Here is a 25,654-nt window from a genome sequence, read left to right as displayed (position 1 = left end):
ACCCCTCCAAACGCATTAATAATATCGACTTCGTGTCTCTCGTTAAATTAGTATTTAAATTACTGCAACTAATGTGTAAGTAAAATAGTTTCTAAATTATTAGGTTTTTATAGATGCCACCATTATGAAGGTGTGCTTGCAAGTTCTGGATATCGCTGCACTTTCTACGCTTATGGAATTTTTACAGTGAATGTATCAGTAACGGGTGAACAATAATCCCTATCACACAGTATAGTTTACTGTGATGTGATGTGATGTAATATGGCTTGAGGAAAAACAATGCGTCTCTAAACGACTGGCCAGAAATATAGTCTCGCTTACAATAGAAAGTAAATGATGTGACTCAAACCAAAAGCGAGACTATATTTCTTTAAAAACGTAATTAATTTATTTCCAGAGCAATTCAGTACTCACTGTAATCACATGTATTTCATACAGATTAACATAGTCTGATTAACAACTATAAAATTTACTTTTTATAGTGTTGATTGCAACTGCACAACTTTATGCGCTAATTTCCCCAAATTGCTCCTAATGTTTATTTCAAAACGTCTATTCACGGATACAGAACGTAGTATATTTGCTAAAGATCATTCCATTAATAATATATCAAAAAACTTATTTAGAATGAAACTGACTGTTAGTTTGCAGCTAAATATATGGCAATAATGAATACTGTGATGCGATGATATAAAATGTTTTTCCCAAATTCAACATTCTCAATTTTTATTTTAATTTATTTAGAGATATTATGAGTACTTTTAAAAATTGACTTCAATAATGACATTACAAATGTTTCGTAGAATAAAATCCATATAAATAAACAAATCTTCGTTTTGCTAATAAACAATATTCCATTTCTTTAGATTATTTATTTCTTTAACAATCGAAAATAAAAATCATAATCTGTTATATACGAGTATTATCTGTTGACTGCATGCTATCAATACAGGGAATTCAAATAAGAAAAATAAATCAATATCTGAATTGAATATGGCCAGAACATATCTATTACCATTTTTTTTCAGCAACTAGCCTCTCAAGTACCGATTGGCAACCTTTAAGAAAACTGTTCTCCGATGTCCTTTTAGTCCTTTTTTCGTATTTTGAGAACAATGTGACAACAAACACACATTATACTTCGATGAAGTTTTGTTACTTCATCGAAGTAAGTTTTGTTGCATGAAGAAATATTTAAGCCTTTAATTGATACGTAATGATAAAATGAGAAACATTAGCAACAATTTGACACTGGTTATTAAAAGTCATCTTCGCTTTATAAGACAAAGCTTTTGGTCTTTGGCATGCAAAGATATCGTAAGGTGTCCTTCAAAATCGACGGATGCTCCCTCTGGTAACGTCACTTCAAACTGTTGTAGAATTCTTGTAGTATACAGGAAAACTGAAACTAGTCCCATATTCTCTCCTATACAGGATCGTTTCCCTTTAAAAAATAAAGAGGCCTTTTCTATAATCATAATATGTGAATTCTCTCTCTCTAAGTATAATTAAATAAAATAATAATAATACATGATTAATCATAAGTCAATTGACTGAGTGCAATGCATAACTGCAGTTTTACATTTAGGAGATAAGGCTACTATTCAAGCATCTGATTGATAGTGAATGAATGAATATCTCAGTAAATGAACTAATTCTAAGTGCTCATCAGTATATTATTGTATCATTTCAGGAAAAACTGCGAATTCTCTAGTAATCTGAAAAAATTTGATATGCACGTAACTGTAATGTCTAGAAACCAAAATCACTTTCAAATCTTCTATCACTGTACTAATAGCAGTAACTTACCCAGAGAGAAGGGAATGAGATATTCTGGCTTCTTTACTATTTTCCCATCTGATGATAAAAATCTTTCTGGAAGAAAGCTATCTGGATTTTCCCAGTACTTTGGATCATGATGCACAGCCCAAAAGTTGGCGACTATTATTGTCCCTTTCGGAATGTCATAGTTGCCGATAACAGAATCTTCTGAGGCACTATGAATATGTAATCGGTTACACAGTTATTTAATACAGGTTTAGTTAAGGTATCTGCATATATTTCTTTCAAATAATGCATTTATTTCTAAGAATACCAGAAGTTTTATTACTATTACAAGTAGCAGATATAAGCTGAATAAAAATGAATATGATATATCCAGTACACAAAGCAAAAATTGCTTGTTTTAAAAAAATGACGAGTTCCTATTATTAATTGTTTACTATTGGTATTTATTGTCTGTTATAAAACGTTATTTAAAGTTAGGAAGATATATTAAAGAGAGAAAAAAAGAAGAAAGGAAAGATAAAAAGATATTCCGCACTGCATATGTTTCAGAGGCAAATAAATCAAGCGATTCAAAATTTTAATTTCGTTCATTTGTCTGATCGTTGTTCTGTCTTGTGAATAATGATGCTTCGTAATACGATATATTTGAAACTTTTTTAATTTATTAATGAATCTTTGCTGTGACTACGTGTTCATTTTTCTTACAAATGAATATCCCACAGTTGTGTCAAACTGTGGGATATTCATTCATTTGTACGCAAATACGCAAACGTTGCGAAAAAAACAGACATTAACGATCCAGTGTTTCTCAACGTTTTTTGGATCATGCCCCACCTCAACGTCTCAAAGATTTTGATGCCTCCCCCTCTAGCATAATAGTCAGCCAAGTTCTGATAAAGTATAATATAAATATGTATAAATATGTGCATGTACATTTTTTAATTGCCCTAAAAGCTAACCCTAGGTTGGAAGTAGGAGGGATTAGCACGCCTTAATTAACTAATCCTCATTATCCAATAAATCATCCAACCACTACAATTATTATTATTATTATTATTATTATTATTATTGCATCCTTCATGGAATCGATAGACTCGTCGTAGGAGGTTTATTCAACTGGCAACATATTTTTCACTAATTATTAATAAATTATTAATTAATATTATTATTAATTTTGCATTAACTTGTCTCCATCCATAACAATCAGCTTAAATAATTTCAGCGATGCATGCACAGCAAGAGACATTGTTTGGTTTCCTTCGTTTCTATAGATATCTTTATGTGTAGACAAAGATCACTAATTAGATATATTTGTGTACACATAAATTGTAAGTGTTGGAAACGAAACCAATTAGCAATTCTAAAATGCTGAATTTGTTCCGGAGTAATTTTCTGACCACTTTCCCTCTTTGTCCATAAAACTATGAGTTTTCCTGTCAAGCGGATAATCTTGAATGTAATTTGACAATGTAAACATAACTAGGTCATTCCAAAAATATTCTTTAAAACTTTAACATTAAATACTTACACTCTATGTGCATTCAACGGAACTGTGGTCTGCCATCTGGAGATTTCTAATAATGTAGCTTGCGTATAAGGAAGACGAAGGCGATCTTCCCAAGACGGCATCCTTTCTTTGCCGATAATATCATCAATTTCATCCTGGACGCGTTTCTGAATATCAGGATATGCTGCCATTGTTAAAAGATTCCATATAGTTGAGGATGTTATAGTTTCTGTCCCCGCACCATAAAATGAACTTATATTTCCCAACAACATGACATCTAAGGAAAAATATACATACGTGCATCTATATATGTCTAGAATTCAGTCTTATGATAGATGAGTATTCAATAATATCTGTAAGCTAGTTGGTTAGTATTGATTTAAAAAAACAATAATATAAAAATAAAACAAACATGCTGGTTTGGATAACGTTTCAAGAAATACTCACCACTAAAAGAACTTTTCGGGTCATTTTTTCGGGAATTCATTTCTAGCAAAAATCTTTCTAGGTAACTGTTGATATTGTTCGGATCGATGTTCTTTCGAACATATTCGCTTTTATTTCTATAAAAAATAAAAATAAATAAAATATACAATTACTTAAAATATTTAACCATCAGCAAATGATAATAAATCCAGGAATGTGTGTGTGTGTGTGTGTGTGTGTGTGTGTGTGTGTGTGTGTGTGTGTGTGTGTGTGTGTGTGTGTGTGTGTGTGTGTGTGTGTGTGTGTGTGTGTGTGTGTGTGTGTGTGTGTGTGTGTGTGTGTGTGTGTGTGTGTGTGATATGCTTTCATATCATTGTAATATTCGCTTTGATATCTTGGCAGAATTAAACCTTCAAAAATCACACACGTCTGAACTACTGCTGCTGCATTGATGTAATTGTAACAAAGCACTTCGTTGGAGTGTCATCTTTGACAGTGGAACGGAGACTGAGTCTCATACGAGTGTGGGAAGGTCTCTGCAAAGACCAAAAGGGGATGTGCTACATAGGATATATAGGATTAAAGCCAAGACTAACACATCTACCTATTTCACTGGCTGCTGATACAAATAATCACCTGGTTTTCTTCTATGCTGAACTGTATTCGTTTGAAAGTCGATCATTATAAGTTAATTTCAACAAAATAAAATATCAATTAAAGATACCAAGAAATTATATACTTGCTTTTATTCCTTATCCAAGTGTAAGCAAACAAAGTTTGCGCGTGAAGTATTTTCAGGATTGAGGCAACTCGCACATAGAAGCTAACGACTTCACATCACTTGCCTTAGTATCCCATAATGCAAAACAAATATCCTTACTTCCTGAAAATGCTGCAGGTAAACGTTATATGCTTAGGCTTGTATAAAGGATTAAACTAATTTCTTGGTATTTTTAATCATCATAACACTAATTACGAGTATAGACCATATTGGTCTGTTCCGACTCGCTATCCATCTGATATCCTTGTTTTGAGGACTACCCGGTCTTCTCTTTCCAATTGGCTTATATTTTAGTGTTTGTTTAGGATATCGGGTGTTGGCCATTCGGTTTACATGTTCAATCCATTTTTGTTTATAATTGTATAGTTTTCCTTCTATTAATTTTGTTTTTAGTTCTTTTAAAATGTCTTCGTTCCTTTTTTGATCTAATAATGTGTATTTTGCAGTTCTCATAAACCTCATTTCACTTGTTTTTATTCTTTATTCATCTTTTTTGTTTATTGCCCAATTTTTACTGTCATATAATAATGTGGGCCTGCTCAAAAAAAGTTTGAAGTTTTTAATTTTAAAACTTTTTCTCCATTATATGATATTTCACATCCAAGATAACTGAAAGTATTTATCTTTTCTGTTATTTTATTATTAATAACTATTTTGCTTGTAACTGGAGTTTGTCCACAAAATGCCATCGTTTTAATTTTATCTATGGAATTTTTTCAATCCAAACTGTTCTACTATAATATGTAAAATATATATTGTTCTTAAATTGTCCTTCTTATCTGATATTATTACCTGATCATCTGCAAATAATAGCGTATTTATTTTGTTATTTCGGGAAATTTATATATCTTGATGGTTTACGGTGTTCCACTGTACTAATATTTCATTAATATAAATATTGAAAAGTGTACAACACAGAGGGCATCCCTGTCTTACTCCTGGGTTTATAGATTGTTTTTCAGAGAACCTTTAATTTATTTTTAATTTTATTTCATTATCTTTATGTATATTCAATATTGCATGCAGTAAAATATTAGGTATATTTATTTTTTGTAATATATGAAACAGTATATATCTTTTTACTTTGTCAAATGTTTTTTCGTAATCTATAAACAAAAGATGAGTTTCCAAATTAAATTCTCTTCTGTTTTCTAAAAGCAGTTTTAAACAGAAAGCTGCATCCATTGTTGAGCGTCCTTTTCTAAATCCATTTTGTAATTGTAATACTATTTTTTCACTGTATATTTTTAGTTTTTCATTAAGTATTCTATTCTGCTATATATTTTTAGCATGTATTCAATAAACTAATACCTCGGTAGTTAGCAAGTTTGTTTTATCCCTTTTTTAAATATAGGTATTACCATGCTTGTATTCCATTCTATTGGTATTTGTCCATTGTATATATTTTATTTAAAAATTTTAGTAATCTCTGATGAAATTTGTTTCCAGCAGATTTATACAGTTCGGAGTTTATTATAACCAAATAGAAAAACCTGTATAACATAACATATCAGTTACGTGTGTGTATACACATCAAATAATTACAAATCTTGGGATTTTCAAACACTTTGTTCATGTTTAAGAGCGTTTTATTAAACATTTCATGCACTGAAAAATACTCAATTCACACAGCCAATAATTATCGCATTGATTATTTCTATCCTATATCATGACAGTTCAATTTCTTTTTTCTTTTTTTTTACGCAAATAATGTTCAAAATTATATCATTTTAGCTTGCCACGTTCTAGAACTCTCATGTACACGTATATAGGTTCGAAAATTACCATTTTCGCTAGAGGGAACCCGAAGAAACAAGTAAGAAACGACTGGTGTTGTAGACTTGGGTTAATATAGATTTTTGTAAACTTACTTTTCGGAGAGTTTCAATAGATAGTCCGGGCGAGAATTTCGACAATTCTCGAAAATACACAAGAAAGAGAGAGAGAGAGAGAGATTCATCCATCTGATACTGAAATTGGGAAATTTCTTCTATAGTTCTCCTACAAACCATATAGAGAACAAGGCCAATTGCTGGACAACAAAAATGAACCTGAACTTTGAGATAATAATTGCATGTGTTCTCAAGATGCTTTGATAGAAGGAGAAACCAAATTACTGGTAAGGGGTACCATGTTATCTCCATACGAGCCAGCCAATTAAACTAATACTTAGCTGAAACGATTGATAAACAATAACAATCCTAGCATCGCAGATGAAAATCGAAAAGCTATGGCATATAAACTCTTAACAAACAGAGAATGGTTTGTATTTTTATGAACAAATATTAGTGGTTCCACAATATCATCTAATCCTGCATGTTAATTTAAATATATGCAGATTGAATATCAGCACTTTTGCTAAAGTAATGTTAGACCGAATTCGCTACGCCTTCACATGTTTGTATAAATGGAGTCTCAGCTCAAGAATTTATGATAATTCCTTTGTCAGAGAATGGTGCAAAATCTGAAGTGTTTGACTGCAGGTTTTGACGATTTTAGAAAAGTTGATAGGAACTTGCATACAGAAATGGGTAGAGAAAGGCGTAGCATGGGTTTACTCAAGAATGTCATGTTATAGCAATTTGTTCATATTTTTTGACAATGTTAAGGCCAATTTGGATAAAGGGAATGGATATAAAATATTAATATTGAACTTTTCTAAGGCATTTGATTTGATACCACCACACGATAGGATGTTGCATAAACTGGACGATATGGGAATGGAATATAAACTCTTTACTTTGTTCAGGATAGTTGACAGACAGATATCAAAAAATGGTACACCGTGGGTGTGAAACTGTCCGATAAAAGGTGACCAATGGTATATCTCAAGGTCTTTGAGCCATTATTGTGTAATTTATACATTAATGACATTAGACAGGATCTAACATCAGATGTGCAATTGTTTGCTGATGATGCGAAGATAGGCAGGACAATCAGGGATGCTACTGGTATTCAATTAAACATTATATTTAATAGGCAGGAAATTCGGAAAAACGAAAATGGTAATCAGTTTAATGTAGTAAGTGTAATGCACTTTGGCGTGATTTGAGTTCCAGCGGAATATTATATTAGCTGAGTTATGCTACAAGAAACTAATAAGGCTCGGGATCTTGGCGTAATGGTGAACAGGAATCACCGTCTCTCGATGAATCTTTGACTCCCTGGAGGTCTCAGATAATAATAATAATAATAATAATAATAATAATTTTGTTTCAGTTAAAAATTTTAATAACACTCTTTGCCTCTGTATTGTGCATTTACAACGCATGTTCTGATATTAACAGTGTGATTATACATATTTTTTTTGAGTAAATAACTAATATAATAATAATAATTTGGAAGGCATTTCTGATTTCTTCCTCGAAGCTTTGCAGAGCTTATATGAGGAATATAATAGATGGCGGAGGTTCTGTGGTTATGTTTCTATACTGGTCGCGAACCAGGTGTTCATTTTACTGTTTGTTAGTACGTGCTTGGAAGTCTTCAACTGCTATTACACAGTTTTTAACTTTTTTTTCCTTTTTTTATTTTTTGCAAGTAGGGTTGGATTTGGACATGGTGTGTTTGTTTGTGTCCTTGTAGTGAGGGAGAGAGAGAGAGAGAGAGAGAGAGAGAGAGAGAGAGACAAGAATTTCTCTAATTTTCTTTCTCGCTATAATATTTATAAAGCGCTTGTTTCAGCTCTCTGTATGTTCCGAGGTTTCTGCCTTCGAACGGCAGTTTGTTTATCATGTCATGTACGTAGAAGTTTCGGGTGGCTTTTCCATGGTGATTGCTGTACTTATATGTTATATAGTATGTTGACTGTGGTCTTGTTATCTGATATGTTGTTCTGGTTACTCTATAGGTTGGGCTGTAGTAGTGCTTTAACACTTTCATTGCCAAGCTGAAAATTGGAATTTCGTGTGATGGCCAATTTTTTTTAATTTTTTTTTAATTAGTTAGCGACGTCCACGCGATAACGCGTGATCGGCCGTTTGGTGAGGTGTCGCATTGCGCGATATCGCGTGATTGGCAATGAACGTGTTAACATGACTGTGTAGTGGCATAGGTGTTCCACCTTAAATATTTTGTGTTCTGTCCATGCTGCCTGCATAAGTGTGAGTTGTTCCCAGAATATCAGTTTTACCATTTTATCTTGCAACCGTTGTAACCTATTAAGTCTGTAGTCTGCGCAGAATGCGTATGATGTGATTGCGTATCTTAAAATGTTTTCACGTAATGCTTTATAGATTAGTATTTTTATGTGTGTTGGGGCAATATCTTTTAATCGGTATAGTTTGATTGCTATTATCCTAAGTTGGTGTATAGGTAGTTTGTATGGTTATTCCAACTTTGACCAGCATCGAAGTGATGTCCGAGATAGCTTTTGTTTTCACCTGTGTGCTGGTTGTGGTTTTAGATTCAGCACTTTGTGTATAGGTAGGTGAATGTCGGATAGTGAGATATTTTGTTTCTATGGGAAAGGATTGGGGGTTTTTGAATATCATTAGCTTTGTTTTTGCAGGGTTTATATATATATACCGTTTTCGGTTAAGCAGTCAATGATTTGATTGATGTCGTGTAGCATATTTGTGTAAACGATATTTGCGTTCTTGTGAATGAATACTATGGCCATGTCATCTGCGTCCGGAAGATTTTACTTTTTGAAGGGAAGATAGCTTATGTCGTGTGTGTGTGTGTGTGTGTGTGTGTGTGTGTGTGTGTGTGTGTGTGTGTGTGTGTGTGTGTGTGTGTGTGTGTGTGTGTGTGTGTGTGTGTGTGTGTGTGTGTGTGTGTGTGTGTGTGTGTGTGTGTGTGTGTGTGTGTGTGTGTGTGTGTGTGTGTGTTAAATAGAATGGGAGATAGGACAGTTCCTTGCGGTACTCCACAGGTTACCTGTACCTCTTTGCTGTATGCTGATCGCATACGTATGATGTGCTTCCTGTTTTCCATGTATGCTTTAAACCACTGGAGTGGAGGACCTCCGATTCCGATATGCGTTTGTTTAGTTAATAAGGTGTTGTGAGTTAGTGTGTAAAATGCTTTTGTTAGGTCAATGCATACGACTATTCTGTTTTTATCCAATGCAGCGTTTATTAGGTCTGTGAAATCTTCCACGAGTGTTGCTGTTCCTTTATTCTTTTGAAAGCCATATTGTGTTTTGGGTATGATTTGAAATTTTTCCACGTATATGGAGAGTTTGCAGCGCACGATGCGCTCTATGATTTGGTTGATTACAGACAACATGGCGATGGGTCTGTAATTACTTATAATGTTTATTTTTCCATGTTTGTGTATGGGTGTGATTAATGCAGAGTTTAGTGTTTCAGGTATATGTCCCGTTTCGAAGATTTTATTTAACAGTTTTTGTATAATTGGATATAGGTTCGTTGAGTGTTTTTAATGACTTTTGGTCCGATTCCGTCTATCCCAGGTCCTTTGTTCGGGTTAATTTGTTGAATTTCCAGTGATAGTTCTCCTTTTGTTGCAGTGGTGAACCACATCGACTGGGTTGCTCGTGGACCCCGTGGAGAATGTTCGTTTATATGAGGAAAGGTTGTTTCTTGTAGTTTTTTCACAGAGTTCTCGAATTGCTGATTAAAGTTTGTTGCCAACTGTTTAAGGGATTTGGAGTCGCAAGCAAAGCTATGTTTTATTGTATCTGAGGCAGTGGTTCTATGTATATTGTCCAGCATTTCATTAATCAGATGCCAAGTTTCCTTTATGTCGTTCTTAGCTGTTGTCACAGTAGTTTTTTTTGCCGTTGTAATCTGTGTTGTTAGGAGATTCCGTTTTCTTTTGTATTTAGCTTGTAAAGCAATATTGTTTGGCACTTCTTAAGTTGTTTCCATAGGACATCTTTTCTTTGTATGTCTTGTAATAATAATAATAATAATAATAATAATAATAATAATAATAATAATTAAAAGAACACTGAAAATAATATTTTAATATAAATAACTAAATGGAGGAACAAATAATAAATTGCTTACTCCATATATTTTAGAAATTTAAAATACGTTTTAATCATTTCCATGCAGTTCATCACTCTTAGGAAAATGGGCCTCAACCATGCAATAAAGATGGGTGCATCAAACATTGAGAAATCTGTGTTATCCAGCGCAAACTGTTCGAGCATCACTTTCATGAGCTCGTCATCTGTGTGCCTTCCAAATATCAGAATGGTGATGGTTTTGGCAGCACTTTGAAGAAGGTGTATTTTCAGGTCACATGCTTTTCCATCAAAACTTTCGACGACTTTAATAAATGCGCATATTTCATCCTATAAGAGAAAGAAAATATGACGTCTCCAAGATGCTATTCAGTAAGAAATATCATCTTATGAATATATGATCTAATAAAATATTTTCATAGTCCTTCTACGTTTACCAAAACCAGTCAGTATTTTGAATTTAGAAGCATATCACATGTCAAAATGTTTAACTCCCATTTCAAAAAAAATCAACCAGAATCACAATGTTTTAAAAAAAACGGTCTTAGAATTTATAGAAGCGAGATGAAGCAATTTGCCTTTTCTTTGAAAATAACGTTTAGAGATATAATAGCAATTTGAAAACATAAAATGACTGTTTACGCTTCATAAATTAATCACAATTAAAATTATATCTTGGAAAATGGAATAGTAAATTCAAATAATATCAGACTAGTGTAATGCTTCAGCATGCGATATTGTACTTTGTGTTGAGGTTAACCGAGAATGATCGTAGTTATCATTCAGTGGTCCTACTGCAGGTCTGTGAGAAGTATATGAGGTATACAGTGTGCATTAGTATGCAAAATTCTGATTTCTCATCCGACTATTCAGAAGACAAAAATATTATCACACAGTAATAATTATTGTTATTATTACAAGGTGATACAATTCATCTCATGGGATATTGCAGTGTTACTTATGAGGTGATAGCTATCACTTTAGTAATATCTTAATTTAAAAACTACAGAATATTTACCTTAGAATCTTTCAATATAAATCGGTTTTTATTCATAGGACGCTAAGTTGCAATACTTATGAAAAACAGTTATATAAAATTTTGATATAATTATCATTCTTGTTACCTTTATAATTTCCTCCATTTGTCCTTTCCCAACTCCTAAATCTCGAAGCACGTGGACAGCAAACCGTCTCTGTTCCTGCCATTCTTCGCCATTATCAGAAATTAAATCTGGTAAAAAAAAAACATTAGACAAAAACAAAGCATGCATAATAATTTTACACTATTTTTGAAAGGTTTAAAATGTATGCTAATATTAGATAAGAATCGAAAAGGTAATATCAAATTCACTACGACACCAAAAGACACCACAATTCTTCTAATGGAAGTCTGAAACAGTTTCTAACAGTTCCGTGGTCGATCCCTGGTGCAGAGAGCACATTTATTTTTTGGTTTATGGCTTATTCACAGCATGCAGCACGCACGCAGCAATGAGCGCCTCTTCGGAAATTAAGATATTACTAAAGTGATAGATATCACTTCATAAGTAAAACTGCAATATATACATATATATATATATATATGTACATTTATATATATACATATATATATATATATATACATATATATATATATATATTTATATATATATATATATATATATATATCGCAGTAGACCCAACCCTCTCGCAATCGGAGCCCTTCATATATATATATATATAGACGACATGTCTGAAAAGTTCTTATAAACACCTACAACAAAAAGGACTGGTTTGTGTTACAAGGGACAGACTTTATTCTTATTAGAGGATTGTAGGATAAATGGAAAAGATTCCAAGAAATTTCATATGCTTGGTTTTAATCGTTTTCCCAAGTGAGCAAAACAAAGTTTTGCACGGGAAATCTATTCACGTCTAAGCTACTTGTATATAGAGGCTGATGACTTCGTATCACTTGCCTTAGTATGTATCCCATAATGCAAATCACATCACACCCCCTTTGGAACGTGTCTAATGCAATGCATAATGGGAAGGCCAGCACCCAGACCAGTTTAGACCTTTATTGAGGTCTCTGCAGTGAGAGTCACACCCGGGAGAGATTCCAAGGTTGAAGTATATCTCATAAAGAAATAGACAAAAAGTGCTTGATCTTCTTCATAAAAATCTCTGGATGAGAGAAGGATGTGGAAAGTTTTTTACCTTGGGTGTAATATACGTTAAAGATACCAAGAAATTTTCTATGCTTGATTTTAAAGATTCTAAATCTTTCTCTCATCCAGAGATTTCTATGAAGAAATTCAAGCACCTTTTTATCTATTTCTATATGAGATATATATGACTTCTGCATTACTTCAACATCGGCATCTCTCCCGGATCTGGTTCCCATTGCAGAGACCTCAATGACGGTGAAAGCCGGTCTGGGTAGTGGCCCTTCACATTATGCATTGCATTATACACGTTCCAAAGGGGGTGTGATGTGATTTGCATTATGGGATACATACTTTAGGCAAGTGATACGAAGTCATTAGCCTCGATATATAAGTAGCTTAGACGTGAATAGATTTCACGTGCAAAACTTTGTTTTGCTTACTTGGAAAAAGGATTATAATCAAGCATATAAAATTTCTTGGCATATTTAACGTATATTACACCCAAAGTAAAAAAAAAATATATATATATATATATATATATATATATAATAAAATGAGATTTATTAGATACGTAATATGTTTCGTCGAGCTCGACTTCATCAGGTGTTAACAACATAGAAAGCTATTAAAAGACACTGAATAAAACATTGAGACACTCTAAAGCTATACAATTATAAAGCTATAATATTCGACTGTAAATTACAGTTATTATGAACTTGTGCTATAGTCCTTGTTAAAGTTCTATTGTTGTACACCTGTGCGTGAGTGGAATCACGAGATCGCCAGTATCTGATAGTAGAGCTGAAAGAGTCAGGCAAATTATAGCTGAGATTATTATTCATATGAAGAGGGTCCAAGGTAATTTCTTTGGACTCGACAATGCGGCGTTCTACCTCTTCGTGGCAAATGTGCAGGTTTGAAGTTGTTGTCCAATTTACTTCATGTTGGTGGCTTTCGTTATTTGTGTTTATTGAAAACAGGACATGGCCTGATAGTGCAGTAGCCCTGGATCTCTTGTAAGCAATGTCGCTCTGGTGTTCCTCGAGACGTAGGAGGAGAGATTTATCCGTTTGGCCATAGTAAGGTTTTACGCACTCACATGTGATTTTGTATACACCTGGGAATTGTAGAAGGTTGTGAGTTTGTTTGTTTGTAATTGCTGAAACTTGAGCTTATATTTGGAAGAGTCGAGAAGCACGTTTGTATGTTGAATTTCTTTAAGATTCTACTCAGTATTTTTGATAGTGTGCTGATATATGACAAGGAGATATAACCTTTGAAGTCGCCCTATGTATCTACGTTGCTACGTTGACGGTAGAATAATGGTTTGTTAATACTTTTTTAAAGAGTAGCAATTGCTTTTAAAGGTCCATATAAGATGTTTCAGTTCTTTTTTTACTTCTTCTTCAAATGACAGTACAGATCTTGCACGATTCGCTAGAGTTGATATAATACTCAACGTCTGCGCTGGATGGTGATGTGAGGACGCATGCAGATATCTGTCCGTGTGTATGTTGGCTTTCTAAATATAGAGACTTTTATTGATTCAGGAGTCTTGGTGAGTTTAACATCTAGGAAACAGAGGGAACTATTTTCTTCAATCTCCAATGTCAATTTGATATGTTGATGGAGATTGTTCAAGTGGTTGAGAAAACTGTGAAGATTCTCAATACCATGTTCCCATATGAGAAATATATCGTCCACATATCTAAGCCAAATTCTTGGTTTTAATCTAGAAGAGGAGATTGCCTTTTGTTCAAAATCCTCGAAAAAAAATATTTGCTAGCATAGGAGAGAGGGGACTTCCTATTGCTAATCCTTTGACCTGTTTATAAAGTTTACCTTCAAATTCAAAATAGCCAGAGTTTACACAGTGAGATAGTAGAGAGAACATTTTATTCGAAATCTTGTTCTTTAAAATATGGAGAATTTCTTGTGTCGGAATGTTGGTAAAGAGTGCTACCACGTCAAAGCTCACTATGATGTCAGAAGACCTATGTTTTAAGTCCTCGATTTTAGAGACAAAATCTGTTGAGTTTTTAATATAAGAAGAAGATTTAAACTTTTAAATCATAAGCTTTTAACCATGATGCCAGATATTTAGATAACCTGTAGGTGGGTCAGTCAATGCTGTCTACTATAGGTCTTAGTGGGTAGTTTTCTTTATGTACCTTAGGGAGACCATATAACCTTGGAATGAGTGGGTGTAAAGAACGGATGGAAAGCGGTGTATTTCGTGGGATTTCTGTGGTCTTTTGTAGGAGATTTGTTAATAACCAAATTTTTAAGTCTGTTATGATTTGAGTAAGTTGAACTTCCTGATGAGCTTGTGTTTATTTTAGTTTTGAGATAGTAATGCGCGGTGTGTACTTAATTCATTAATTTAATTCCAAGATTCAAGATCTAAGCAGGCTGCAAATTGGTTTTCTAATGATGTTTTTTCTGTGAAAATAAACGATAAATTGCGTTTTGTATTGCAAATCCTCTCCGTTAAAGATCTAGTTTAGCTTTAGTGTAAATTCGGTGCGCTTTTTCTGTAGTAATCACTTCTTCAAATTGTAGGAACTTCGTAATAATTGAGGAAAACTTACATCTCTTCAAGAAGATAAGTCTGACGATATTAATTCCAATGCTGTTGAGTGTCTTCTGATATGATTTCGTAAGTGCACAATTACCCTCGTCAGAAGGGAAATGATGACTACTAATATTAACTCGGAGTTGGGATATGTTCATATTTTATACAAACTGACTAAAAAACATGGTATTGAGAATCTTTACAGTTTTCTCAACCACTTAAACAACCTCCATCAAGATATCAAATTGACCATGGAGATTGAAGAAAATAGTTCCCTCTGTTTCCTAGATGTTACACTCATCCAGACGCCTGAGTTCATAAAAATCTCTATATTTAGAAAACCGACACACATGGACAGATATCTGCATGCGTCCTCACATCACCATCCAGTGCAGAAGTTGGGTATTACAAAAACTCTAGCGAATCGTGCAAGATCTGTACTATCAGATGAAGAAGAGCTAAAAAAAGAACTACAACATCTTAAATGTGCCTTTAAAAGCAATGGCTACTCTTTAAAAAGTATTAACAAACCATTATTCCACCGTCAACGTAGCAACGTAGCAGGACGACTCCAAAGGTCATATCTCCTTGCCATATATCGGCACACTATCCAAAAAACTGTGTAGAATCATACAGAAAGTTAACATACAAATGTGCTTCTCGACTCTTCCAAATATAAGCTCAAGTTTCAGCAATTACAAACAAACGCACAACCTTCTACAAATCCCAGGTGTATACAAAATCACATGTGAATGCGAAAAATCTTACTATGGCCAAACAGAGAAATCTATCCACCTACGTCTCGAGGAACACCAGAGAGAGACATTGTTTACAAGAGAACCAGAGCTACTGCACTATGAGGCCATGTCCTGTTTTCAATAAACACAAAGAACGAAAGCCACCAACATGAAGTAAATTGGACAACAACTTCCAACCTGCACATTTGCCACGATGAGGTATAACGCCGCATTGTCGAGTCAAAAGAAATTACCTTGGACCCTCTTCATATAAACAATAATCTCAGCTATAATTTGCCTGACTCTTTCAGCTCTTCTATCAGATACTGGTTTTCTTGTGGTTTCACACACGCGTAGGTGTACAACAATAGAAATTTAACACGGACTATAGGTCAAGTTCATAATAACTGTAATTTGCAGTCGAATTTATAGCTTCACAGTGTCTCAATGTTTTTTTCAGTGTCTTTTAATAGCTTTCTATGTTCTCAACGCCTGATGAAGTCGATCCCGACGAAACATGTTGCGTATCTAATAAATCTCAATTTTTTTATAATTCTCGGATTTTTAGTCAGTTTATATAAAAAATGAATATATATATATACAGGGTGTTCGGGATAAATTTGACATATTTATAATTAATTATATTTTTCCGTAAGTTACATGTATTAACACACACTTCTCTTCATTTAAAAGTTTGGACCCTTCTTCATTCATATACAAGATGTCAGAAAGGATGGATAGCTGGAACCCACCTGAATCATGGAAGAGAATAACTTGTATCATGATGATTCGTGCCCGCCATCAAAATAAGGATATTACGACTGCTGCCCAATGCTCCCTGAATACAGTAAAAACAATCAGGCATGAACTAGAGACTTGCAATGGTGACTACGAGGATGTAGCAAGAAGAAAGATCCCTAGCAGACGATCTGATTGCGTTCGTACAGCAGAATTCCTCGCAAATCTGCAGGAACAGATGTTGAAGAACCCTGGCATTGGAATTCGGGCTTTGTTCGTGGAGTTGCTAACTGTAGTCAAGCCCTGGATAACAAGGGTAGCCAATGGTAGGCCGCATGTATGGCAGCAGGATTCGGCCCCTTGCCACACCTCTGGGAAAAGTCAAGAATGGTTGTCTGAAAATTTCTACGACTTCACCAGTCCAAATGTTTGGCCTCCAAACTCCCCAGACCTTAACCCCATGGATTATTTTGTATGGGGCGCAGTTGAAAAAGACACCAATCGCACTTCCAGTAATACAAAAGTCCAGTTAATGGATAAAATTAAAACAGTTTTTGCGGCCCTTCCCAGGGAGACTGTAGCATCAGCTTGTTCGAGGTTCCGAAGCAGAATTGAAGCTGTGATCGATGCTAATGGTGGTTATTTTGAGTAAATCTTGTTGATAGTATTGTAATTAACTCTGCCTGTAATGTTTTTTTGTCAATTCATTAAATTTAATAGATACAAAGAAGATTTTCTTTTTCCTTACGAAACTGTCAAATTTATCCCGAACACCCTGTATATATATTAACATAAATTGTCCAATTTTCGCTTCTTGGGTTAACTGTCACATACAGTTTATCCTGGCCCAAATACACGTACATTACTACTCACTTTGCCTCTAAACAGCATTTTGTTCTTTTCCGTTGTGAACATTACTTTTTTACTCTCAATCCCTAACATTCTATACGTATCAATCCGTCCAACATTGGCGTACCGTTCCCACATTTGGGGTACAGCACCTACGATCTCTCTAAGAATTCCTGATGGTATTCAGAAGAGAGTAGTCCTCTTTATAAGTGACCCGTCCATCACATATTCCTTTCAGTTACGTTATCATAGGTTCTGGTGTATTTCAGAACTATGCCTTTTCTATAGATAATTTCACGGGTACTGCTCCTCTGAATTGGTTGATACCATTCCTCCACTTTCTTCTAACAATGGAGAAACTAGAGAAGCGATTGGCCTAAACCCATACACTGTCCAGCTTTGAACACATTGAACATCAGCTTGCTTCATTTATCCACTTCTATATTTTGGAACAATCTCCCTCATACTTTTTTCCCACTCAGTTATTAACCTCCCACTGTTTAAGAATTATATCACTAAGCTATATTTTACTCCTTAATCACTTTCCAGCATTATAGATTTTGTGACATTTCATGTGTGATGTCAACAAAAAAAAGAAATTGTGATGGAATACACATTGCGAATGCTCTCATTTAATACTATGTGGTATTATTATATTCGATTAACAGAGTTTATAATCAAAGAGTAACAAGAAACATGGAATTGCATAACAAAATCTGGCTGGCAAATGAGTTCCAATTCGGGCTTCATCGAAAGGCCTAGGAATCGATTAGATATGGTCGTCGTAAAAAGTAAAATGTCCCTAAAAGTGCAGATTTCTGGAGTTGGGATGGGTAGCAGAACTTTTCGAGAGGTTTTATATATAAATGTTCTGGGTATCGCTCTTAATGCTCTTAATGCTCAATTGACAATATCAACTGTTGTTGCTTTCTTGCCCCGAGTTTGTTGGATTTCAATTTCAATTTCAATTGTAATTGGTCATGTTTTGGTGGACTTGTTCTTTTACTCTACTATTGACTGGTAATTGCCACATCAATAAACCACACATGTTGTGGTTCGAATGCGTGGTATGTAGTACAACAACAATGTACTCGTAGTTAGTAGTGGCATATTATGTTCAAAATGTCTGTATCGTTTAGAGTAACATAAGATCTTCGTATTTTCATTTTCAATACCTTTTTCGACTGTTTATTCCCCAAGCGATTTTGCAAGTTGGGAAACGAATGTCCTTGATGTAATTATTCAACACTCGCTTTTCTTCTTCGACTGTTTGCATCACTTGCAAAAGACCATTTTCTCCACTTTTCCTGGTTATCTATAACTGATCCAAATCATCGATCGATAGTACAATTTCTCTTAGCGGGAATGAACTCCACCCCGCACAACTCACGTTCCTGCTTCTTCAACCACTAAAACATACCTTGATGTGTTTTAGTGATCTACACATAACGCCATCTACTGCCGACCAAAAGTAATTTTATTTCTAAATTGAGTGTATTTTCGGATACGTGTATTTTTATGGTATCCAATAAATAAATAAATAAATAAATAACGATCTGCTGTAATTTTAGAAAACATTTGATGAGGGGATCTTTATGATTTTGTGTGATAATTTTCTTACTTATATTTTAACTGTATGATGTAGTCACGTAAGTAATGTCCTTCTTGCGTCACCTTGTACGCTATGTTTAGATATGGCTGTAGATACGTCATGGAGGATTGCATGACACTGTAGAAATATTAATGATCGGCCTACGTTTAGCTTTTTATAGGTTAACAATACTCACCTCCTTGTAGACACTAAAAGGAACGGAAAGTAAAAAGAATTAAATAAATAAACATAATCAGCATATTGTACTATAAGAACTTAACTGAAGCTGAGCAAAATGAGATTAAATCAGAAATATCATTGAATGTTTTTTACTTATTTTCTTTTATTTTTATACAAATGTTTTAATCGGTTAACATTTTCAGGATGGCTCCAAGAAGTTAGATATTGATATTACAGAGCAGTCAATAAACCGTTTTCTTAGAGTAGTCGACTGGGTTCATCGAAAACGTTCGAGCGATGAAAGAAAACATTCTTCTCTGGTATATCTTGTGAGCGCTGTTTTACCTAAACACATAATCGTCATATTAACGGACTGCGTCAGGCAAAAATGGTGGATATCTCTGTATTGGCGAGACATTAACGTAGAACTAACATCGATGCATCGGTGTAAGAAGACTGTAAAAGAGGAAAAGAAATTTTCCTCTTTTAGAAGGAAACATTGGTAATACGTTTCTTTTCATCGACAGGAAAAGAAACTATAATCTAGAATTATGATTTGTTTCCATTCGTTATTATAACTTCTTTTTTAAATATCACAAGTGATATACATCTCGATAACGCTGACGCCTGAAGCGATATTTTCCCTCCTTCACTTCTATTACTAATTTGTTTATTTACGTAAGATTTGTAGATTTGCAGAGAATTTTCTATCAGTAAGTTTAGTAAGCTATAACACATTTCGTATACTTTGTATGATGAAATTTCATAACAAATATTGCAAATTTATAACACTTACAAATCTATAATTCTTTCTTTATTTATTCATAACTCTTCAAAGAAATTCACCATAAAATGAAGATTATTTATATTCCTACGTTTAATACACTATGTTTTGCAATTTAAATAAAACCAGGGTGCATATAGGTAAGATAATTTGTTTACTTTTGCTTCCAGGAAGAATGTTAAATATTGTTGGATTTGGCCTGTCTAGGAACTTGGTCATTGCCTCTTTAATAGTCTCGAAATCATTCAGGAATACTACTAAATAAGAGCCAATTTTTAAACTGAAAAAGAACATTATATATATTTTTTTAATTCAATTTAATAGAAATATAAAAACACATTATATTTGTTTTCAGCATTTTTAAAAGAAAAAAATCATTTAGAAGGAAACATTGGTAATAATTTCATAAAGATAATTTAATCCTTCAGTTTCATCTGATGCATGCATTATTAGCTTCGTAAGCAATAAAATGCAAAAAAAAAAAAAAAATAGCGAATCGAAGCACAGAATAATGATGCAACTGAACGCGAACCTAATAATAATGTGTGTATATATATATATATATATATATATATATATATATATATATATATATATATATATATATATATATATATATATATATATATATATATATATATATATATATATATATATATATAAATCTTGGAAGTAGTAATTTATGATTTTAGTAAATAAAAAAGTTGTTTACCTTATTGTCTTGCCATATTTCTTGGACAGTTTCATTACTTGCAAATGAAGATTTCTTTTAACAAACGGATAATATCCTATAAGTGGCAGTCCTATTGGTCCAGGAGGAAGTCTTCTACTGTCGCTCAGACTGCGATAGATAACACATGCACATAAAACTGTTAAGAATACACTTATGGTGGAAGCAGTCAAGTGAGTTTCTATGAAAGATGTGAGCTGAGACTCCATCTTATCTTTAATAGATCAATGATTGATCCAGTGATTTATTAATGTGAATACAAAACCTCGGTTAATGAATCGTCTAAGTTAAAACGGACGTTTGTACAAGTTGAAAACAGTTCTGTCAGAGTGTCGAAGGCATTCGCGAGTAATATCAGTAGGGTAAGGTTCATTGATAAGGAGAAGGGGAGTTTCTTATACTTTGCGCGCGCAGCATAATCACCCATTAAGTGCTGAAATTAGTTTTTGCTGTCCGTCGCCAAACCGGACGCAGACGTCACGTTCCGAGCTGACGGACGGCTACGAAGTGTGCCACCAGGGCCGACGACGACATGTTTCAAACATTGAACCATTGAATAAACACAATTTTTCAAAAAATATCCCGTGCTTACTCTGAAATTTCATTTTAACGTTCATAATTTTTTTTTTCTACAGGTTTTGTAAACCAGATTATTTATTGATAAGGCCATACAGTTTTCTACTTCGTTTAGCTACCTTTGATGATACCTAAATAGAGGTCGAAACTGGTCCTGGTAGCTCTTCTTCCAATAATGCATATACTGTATAAGAAATTATCCAATTATTAAATTAAAAAAAAAAAAACTCTTAACTACTCGATAAGTTGTTATGATAGATGAAATTTATATAAAAACTCATAACTGATGAAAATAAGTTAGGATATATTAAATAAATAAACAAAACAGACAGAAATATAAATTCTTTTATTAATTAATTATTACACTAATTTCATCTAAAGTTTATCCGATCTTCGATCTCAGCTTTTCCAACTCCAAAATCTCGCAGTATATGGATAATAAATCTTCCCTGTTCTTGCCATTCATTACCATTTCCCGAAGCTATAACTGGAACAACCACAGAAGTGAGCAGAAATATCTTAGCGATGTAACTTACGTTTATGTACAAAACTAAAATTATTGCAAAAAAAGTTGAAATTACGGTTCCGAAAAACAAGTAATCCATACATATATATATATATATATATATATATATATATATATATATATATATATATATATATATATATATATATATATATATATATATATATATATATATCAAAAGAAATATTTCTGGACCACTCAAACATGAACAGTAATTTAAGTTATAGCTTACCTGATTCACTCAACGTTGTAATTCAGTTTTGGAGTTCTTGAGATAGTTCCCACTCACTAATACCTCACGCTATACCTGACACAAGGACGCCAGTTGAAACTTGACTGCTGTTGTTCCTAACTTGTTTATATGAGTTCATTTTTTATCTTGCTAAGTTTCCAGTTTTTTGTGATAGTATGTACACCTGAAGAAGTGGCATTCCGACGAAACTAGTTGTGTTCTAATTAAAGTTTTTGTCTTATCTCGGTGGTTCGAGTCAGTAAATTTCTGATATAAAAATGTCTTAAATCCGAGTAAATACCCTTAATAATAATAATAATAATAATAATATTTTTTTTAAAGTTTGAGAAAGAGTGATTATACATACAAATTTCTGCATTTGCTTATAAGGGTTACTTGCAGATGAGTGAGGCGAGTTAATACCACCTACTTCGAAGCTTGGGTTAGCTTTTATGAAGAGAGTGAGATTTAGCCTTCACTATTTGTGTTGTTGCTAGTGTTTATGTATGGGATGTAGGCATTGGATGCTAGTAATTTGTGATGTGTATATTAGTGTTAATGGTTTATTAACTGTGTTGGTATATTTTCCAGAGTTCGTTTTTAATGTTCTGTAGTCATCTACGTGTTTTAACTTTCTTGGTAGGTTGTTGAGTTGAGTGGGTGTCTGATGTGATCTCACAAAAGAACCGTATGAGTTACTGAAGGGTGTGGGGATGTAGAGAGTCGTTGTAGGTCGTATTATACGATGTGTGTCTCTGTTGTTTCGATAGGTGATGTTGAAGTAATTCCTTGTTAATGTCATGTAGTGTTTCAGGTTTTTAATGCTCAGAATTCTGTGTATCGCCATGTGCTTGTCGGATATTGGTTGTTGCGTGTAAGGTGTCCAGATCACTGCTGACACGATTTTCCTATGTATTGTTTCTAATTTTGTTAGGTGGCTGTTTGATGTATTTGCATAGACTGTTATTACGTATCTGAGTAGGGAATCGCAGATACCGTGATATAGGAGTTTTTTTATGTTGGGTGGAATAATGTCTTTAACTTGGAAGAGTTTTGCTGCGATGATCCGGAGTTTGGTGTGTAGGTATTCTATATGTTTTGTCCATTTAAGGTGGGAATCTATATAGAGACCGAGGTATTTTGTGTGTGCTACAGGTTTGATTTCGGAACATTGGCAGGTATTTTTGTTGTTCGTGCAGCGGTATGTATAATAATAATAATAATAATAATAATGGTATGAATAATAATAATAATAATAATACTTTTTTTATTATTTTTTATTTTTTATAATATATAATTTTATTGATTTCTAAAATATTTACTCATATACAATGATCATATTGAGTGACATTCTAACTTATAATGTTTACAAAATTCAGCGCTAAGAGCTGCATATATGATTAATTTTCTAGATTGGATTTCAATTAAAATTTTCAATTTTTGCCTCTATATTATGTATTTACAACACATGTTCTTCGAATATTAACAATGACGATTGTACAGAATTTTCTGTATAATGAATGTCTAATATAATAATGTTAATAAAAATAATAATTTTTTTTTTTTTCACACTGAGAAGATTTATCATACATAGTATTTACGTATATATACATGAGACATATTATCTGTACATTACAAAGATCCAGTACAATATGCAGATTTTTTTTTTTTTAAGTTTGAGAAAGAGTGATTATACATACAAATTTCTGCATTTGCTTATAAGGATTACTTGTAGATGAGTGAGGCAAGTTAATACCACCGACTTCGAAGCTTGGGTTAGCTTTTATGAAGAGAGTGGGATTTAGCCTTCACTATTTGTATTGTTGCTACTGTTTATGTATGGAATGTAGGCATTGGATGCTAGTTATTTGTAATATGTATATTAGTGTTAATGGTTTCTTAACTTTGTTGGTATATTTTCCAGAGTTCGCTTTTTAATGTTCTGTAGTCATCTACGTGTTTTAACTTTCTTGGTAGGTTGTTGAGTTGCGTGGGTGTCTGATGTGATCTCACAAAAGAACCGTATGTGTTGTTGAAGGGTGTGGGAATGTAGAGAGTTGTTGTAGGTCGTGTTATACGATATGTGTCTCTGTTGTTTCGATAGGTGATGTTGAAGTAATTCCTTGTTAATGGCATGTAGTGTTTCAGGTTTTTAATGCTCAGAATTCTGTGTACCGCCTTGTGCTTGTCGGATATTGATTGTTGCGTGTAAGGTGCCCAGAACACTGTTGACACGATTTTACTGTGTAGTGTTTCTAATTTTGTTAGGTGGCTGTTTGATGTATTTGCATAGACTGTTATTCCGTATCTGAGTAGGGATTCGCAGATACCGTGATATAGGAGTTTTTTTTATATTGGGTGGAATAATGTCTTTAACTTGGAAGAGTTTTGCTGCGATGATCCGGAGTTTGGTGTGTAGGTATTCTATATGTTTTGTCCATTTAAGGTGGGAATCTATATAGAGACCGAGGTATTTTGCGTGTGTTACAGGTTTGATTTCGGAACATTGGCAGGTATTTTTGTTGTTAATGCAGCGGTATGTGTGACAATGTATCGATAGTGATGTAGGGCGTATGATTCTTGAGTTGTGTAACCATCTGTGTTTTGGTGCCGTTGATAAGAATTGCGTTTTAGTGGAAGTATATTGTGATTTCGTTTAGGTCTTGTTGTGCTTTGCAGAGAGCTGTGTTAATGTCTGTGTGGATTTTTAGTAGTGCCGTGTCGTCTGCGTATTGAAATATTTGACTTCTTGTGGATATGTTATGAATATCGTTAATGTATATGTTGAATAGAGTGGGTGATAACATGGCACCTTGAGGAATACCGTGTTTTACTTGTATACTCCGACTGTGACATGTACCTATTTTTGTTACTTGTGTTCTATTTGAGAGGTAGTTCTTGAACCATCTATGCAGTGTTCCTCTTATACCTATTGAGTATAGTTTGGTGAGTAGTATGTTATGTTCAAGTGTGTCAAATGCTTCGGTTAGGTCCAGCAGTATAAGAACGGCGTACTTGTTTTTGTCGAGAGCTGTATTTATTGTGTCGGCGATGTCTTCTAATAAAGTGATGGTGCTTTTTTGTTTTCTGAAAGCCATTTTGGTTTGGTGAGATGATGTTGTACTTCTGTAAATAGTTCTGTAGTCTGGTGTGTGTTATTTTTTCTAGAAGTTTTGAGATGACTTGTAGTGTAGCTATTGGTCTGTAGTTCTGAGTATCGTTTATTTTGCCGTGTTTGTATATTGGCGTAATTACTGCAGTTTTTAGTTGTTGTGGAATAATACCTGTGTCGAATATTATGTTCACGAGTTTCAAAAGTATTGGATTTATTTGTTCAAAGTGTGTTATAAGGTCTGTGAGTCTTATTTTGTCTATTCCTGGAGTGGTCTTTGGTTTTAGTTTTATGAGTGATTCTTTAAGTTCCTGTTTTGTTATGGGAGGAAAATACATCGTTTGTTGTTGACTTGTGTCGGTAGTTTTTTGTTGATCGTTGGTAGTTTGTCTTTTCTGAGTTGTGTGATGTTGTTTGTGAAAGCATGGTTGAAT

The 25,654-nt window shown here is 33.7% G+C and overlaps 1 protein-coding gene across 1 annotated transcript; it reads right to left on the bottom strand.

The window, feature by feature from the left end:
• Positions 1-716: 716 nt before the first annotated feature.
• On the bottom strand, positions 717-21,103 carry LOC150101509 (vitamin D 25-hydroxylase-like). Its single transcript, XM_090400597.1, has 8 exons — positions 20,757-21,103; positions 20,203-20,324; positions 11,565-11,671; positions 10,481-10,770; positions 3,743-3,858; positions 3,317-3,572; positions 1,810-1,997; positions 717-1,444 (listed from the first exon to the last, which is right to left on the bottom strand). Exons 1-8 carry the CDS (start codon positions 20,981-20,983, stop codon positions 1,266-1,268), a joined length of 1,485 nt encoding a protein of 494 aa, XP_090256723.1. The 5' UTR covers positions 20,984-21,103; the 3' UTR covers positions 717-1,265.
• Positions 21,104-25,654: the final 4,551 nt, after the last annotated feature.

This window comes from Typopeltis vanoorti, chromosome 11, assembly GCF_054136105.1.
Source record: "Typopeltis vanoorti isolate ZY-2024b chromosome 11, IOZ_Tvanoo_1.0, whole genome shotgun sequence".
Taxonomy (NCBI): Eukaryota; Metazoa; Arthropoda; class Arachnida; order Uropygi; family Thelyphonidae; genus Typopeltis; species Typopeltis vanoorti.
This window is presented reverse-complemented; position numbering and strand designations above follow the sequence as displayed.

Bases quoted from the DNA above. Each gene is read 5' to 3' on its own strand.
- LOC150101509 (XM_090400597.1), bottom strand. From the start codon at position 20,983: ATGGAGTCTCAGCTCACATCTTTCATAGAAACTCACTTGACTGCTTCC. The intron at 20,325-20,756 runs GTAAACAACTTT...GTTCTTTTTCAG, and splicing joins AAATATGGCAAGACAATAAG to TTTAAAAATTGGCTCTTATT. The intron at 1,998-3,316 runs GTAAGTATTTAA...ACATATTCATAG, and splicing joins CCGTTGAATGCACATAGAGT to TGCCTCAGAAGATTCTGTTA.